This window comes from Thermobia domestica, chromosome 1 (genome assembly GCF_964235325.1).
Source record: "Thermobia domestica chromosome 1, izTheDome1.hap1.1, whole genome shotgun sequence".
NCBI lineage: Eukaryota > Metazoa > Arthropoda > Insecta > Zygentoma > Lepismatidae > Thermobia > Thermobia domestica.
This window is the reverse complement of record NC_137454.1, coordinates 296,905,827-296,909,633: the sequence shown is the minus strand read 5'-3', so window position 1 is coordinate 296,909,633 and position 3,807 is coordinate 296,905,827. Positions and strand designations below refer to the sequence as shown.

The 3,807-nt window shown below is 37.4% G+C and overlaps 1 protein-coding gene across 1 annotated transcript; it reads right to left on the bottom strand.

Annotated features, from left to right (window-relative positions):
- Window positions 1–1,562: 1,562 nt before the first annotated feature.
- On the bottom strand, window positions 1,563–3,545 carry LOC145680375 (uncharacterized). Its single transcript, XM_081750809.1, has one exon. It carries the CDS (start codon window positions 3,543–3,545, stop codon window positions 1,563–1,565), a length of 1,983 nt encoding a protein of 660 aa, XP_081606935.1.
- Window positions 3,546–3,807: the final 262 nt, after the last annotated feature.

Sequence of the window (3,807 nt, the reverse complement as noted above, 5' to 3'; positions counted from 1 at the left end):
TCTCGTCACGCCTTCTGAACACCGAGTGTTTGTGATATAAGAAGTGTGAAAATTTTTAGGTGGTAATAGCACGTAAAAATGCTCATTCAATTTGTCTCATTCAAAATCCTCAGCGCCACAAATCCGGAATTGTACGTGTTTTCATCTCTAATAAAGTATGTCAAACCTTATAACCTCCCTCCCTCTTCACTCTACGAAAATATTGGTCCCTAGTATTATTTAAGAAATGTGGCAAAATATTGGAATCTCCGCTCTTTTTCTTCCCTTCTTTTTATTTTCTCTTTTTGTTGAGGGGAAGGAGTTCTCGAGCACTGTGGCATCCTTCAAGTTGTCGCCCCTGGCTTCAGTCCCAGTTAAAAACTATACCTACTGAATAATATTCACATTTATTTTTTAAAGTATGCTATTGGCGAATAATGTAGTGTTTTCTGATTAAAATTCTAAAGTAACACACGAGTATAGAAGAAGTTTCAAGTGGTATGAGCGTCACTGTTTGGATATACCGTATGTATTACCGTTTGAACAAGATAGTTAACAGTGTATTGTCTTACGTACAGTTTTTACAGTACATGAATAAATAAACAATCTGTGACAAGCAGAAGAAAAATGTATTTCATGAATTTCTCTAGTAACTTAAACGTCATCTGCAAAGAATCGATGTAATTATCTGATGGATTGGTAGATCTAATCTATGGTTTTCCAGACGAGGAACCGAAAGTTGAGTTGAGTTGATTTTGAGTTTAACGTCCCGTTCAGCAGCGAGGCTATATGAGACGTGGACCTACTGATTAACGTGGAATCCGAACCACATGAGCTCCCGCCGGGAATCGAACCAGTGTCCCCCGCGCCAAAGGCGAGGAACCGAAAGGTATATATATATATATTGACTTGTAGAATAGTGTTCTGTGGCCCTAGCTCTGAAACTATGCAATTTTCGCCATAGGTCCATATGCACTTCGTCTCTTATTTTGATGTGAAGAATCATATCTTAACGTTTGTCGGTATACTTCATTAACACCCTATATATATATATATATATATATATATATATATATATATATATATATATATATATATATATATATATATATATATATATGTGTGTGTGTGTGTGTGTGTGTGAGGTTGTACCAAAAGTAAGGTTCCCAATTTTTTTTACCAATAGAAAAGACTATTTATTGTTATTAATTTATACATCGTTCGAAAGCTTACACTGTTGTCTATTTTTCAACATAGTCTCCATTGTTTTCAACACACTTTTGAAGACGGTGCTCCAGCTTTTGTATTCCTAAGTCGAAGAAGTCTCCCGCCAATCCGTTGAGGAAGTGACCTCTGCTCGGACTTCGTCGTCGCTCGTGGAGCGTTTGCCACCTAAGTGTTCAGTGTTGCCAACGAGTTTGCACAAAATTCCGCTAAATTGAAAACCAAAACCGCCAGAATTCCACCAAAAAATATCGCGATCTACAAATATAGCTAAAAATCCCGCTACACCTGAAAAAGCTGCATATTTTAATTAATCATAATGTATGCACTAAAAAATTAAAGCACAGAAGTACTTACCACTAATTCATTAATGGGGCTAATTCATCCTCCGATTCTTCGTCTTCAACTTGTAGATTGGAGTACGTTGCTCTTGTCATAGTATTAATTTTTTGTAATATAGAAATAGGTAAATCGAAATCATGGCAGCAATTCCCGAGTCGTCTCAACCCTGCACGAGTAGTAAGAATAGCGTCAACCATCTCTCTTCCCATTCGATTTCGATGTTTCGTCTTCACGAGATTAAGCTGGCTAAAAGCTCTCTCTATCTCTGCATTTGACCATGGTAAAACAAGGAGACACAAAGCGAGATTAGAAAGTTCATGAAAAGGGTTTTCTCCGGCTGCATCTTTATATTTTTGAACTTCACTCCAAAACGCTGTAGAATTTTCCGTTCTTTTCCACTCAACTAACGTGAGTTTTTGCCATTGAAAGTCAATTTTTGTTATGGTTTCCTTAGGAAAGCCCATGAGTTCCGCCAAAGGAATAATCGGATCCTTTAACACCTTCAAACAGTTTTCTGGTGCGAACATTGAAATATTTTTCAATATTTCAACATTTGCAGGTAAACGCTGTTGAAGCTGTGATACCAGCTTCACAATAAAATTCGCACATCTTTCCCTAATTGTGTTTTCATTTTCAATCGTAAGTTCACCAGCCGTTTTTAGTTCTCCTATTCTTTTCTCAACATCATAACCCAGATAAGGTTTGGAACTCACATAGTTTTTAATATTCTCAGTTAACAAATTAACTGGACTATTTGGTACAACTATTCTTTTTGCCAGTCCTTCAATAAGCAAGACAAGATCTTGCAGTAGCTTACTTGGGTCAACAGAGTTCGATTGAAAAGATTGATTTACGTGTTGGGTTTCTGCTAAGATAGGATTCAAAAATAAAAAATACACTTCATTATTCGGATCACTGTACATTTGGAAAAGCAATTCAGATGTGTAGCACTTTTCACTGTTCCGCACTATTTGAAAATGCGTTTTTAACTCCAGCCATTGCGAAAGAATCCGTTTCACTGCTATCTCTATTGATAACCACCTAGTATGGGACACATGTACAATTTTAAGTGGATTAGACCCTTCATTTATAGCTCTGTACAGTTCTGTGTACACCTGTTGCCGAAGAGGTGATCGAGCAAACCAATTATAAGTTTCGGAAATCATAAATTCCAAATTTCGAGGGAGTGATTCGGAGGCCGCCGTGGACACAGCTAGTTGCACAGAATGACAAACACAACGAACTAACACGAGATGATTGATTTCTTTTTTCAGAATTTGGTACACACCATTGTTAACTCCCACCATGACATTAGCGTTATCAGTCCCTAAACCGCGTAGTTTCTTCAAATCAAGCCCAAAATCTTTCAAAGCTACTTTTAATACCTTCACAATTGAATTAGCATCAGCCGATTGTAACTCGTACATTCCTAAATAAGTAGACACGACAGTAGAGCGTGCATCAGAATAGTAAATGATACATAATCCTAGCTGTTTGACTACACCAATATCTGTTGATTCATCAAGAAGAATGCTATAGTCACTGTCACCAATGTCTTTCCGAAGGCTCTCCTTAAAGTATGGAGATAAAATATTCTTGATCATAGCACTACACTTACTACGATGTAAGTGTACCTCTTTCACTTGGAAATAGCGTTTGCACAATTCACTAAGATGGTCAATGCTTCTAATAGAACAATGACACGCGGTAAATAAAGCTAACCCTGCCTCGACTCGAGCAGTATCAAAAGAAACTTTTGTCACCGGGAATTCTATTTTCTTTTGTCTATTTGAACTAAAAGGTTCAGCTGCACTTACATGTTTTTTAGTTTTGCTATGTGCTATAAGATCACAAAATTTTGCTTTCAAATTGCACTTGCAGTATTTGCACCGAGCTATCGTACGATCTTCCTCAACTTCCAACAGCCAGTTTTTCAAATTTGGATCAATTAGCCAGTCTTTTCTAAATTTTTGAGAATAACCTGCTCTTGTTCGTCCCATTGTTACACCACACAATGACAATTGTAGTGAAGAAACACTAAAAGTAGCACAAGTCCGCATAAACCGGAAAAAGAAACGACCGACCACAGAACTATCAACTAACAACTATTAATTGACGGGAAGTGGTAGCGGGAACAGAATCCTCATTCGAACAAAATTAGGCCGTCTCGGATGCTTAATTCGGAACGATCATATCCAGTGAATGAACGAAAGGGACGAACATACGTGTCGATTAAACGGGATTGTCCCGTTGATTTCGAAA

Excerpts from the sequence above, each read along its gene's own strand:
- LOC145680375 (XM_081750809.1), bottom strand. The coding sequence starts at position 3,545 with ATGGGACGAACAAGAGCAGGTTATTCTCAAAAATTTAGAAAAGACTGG.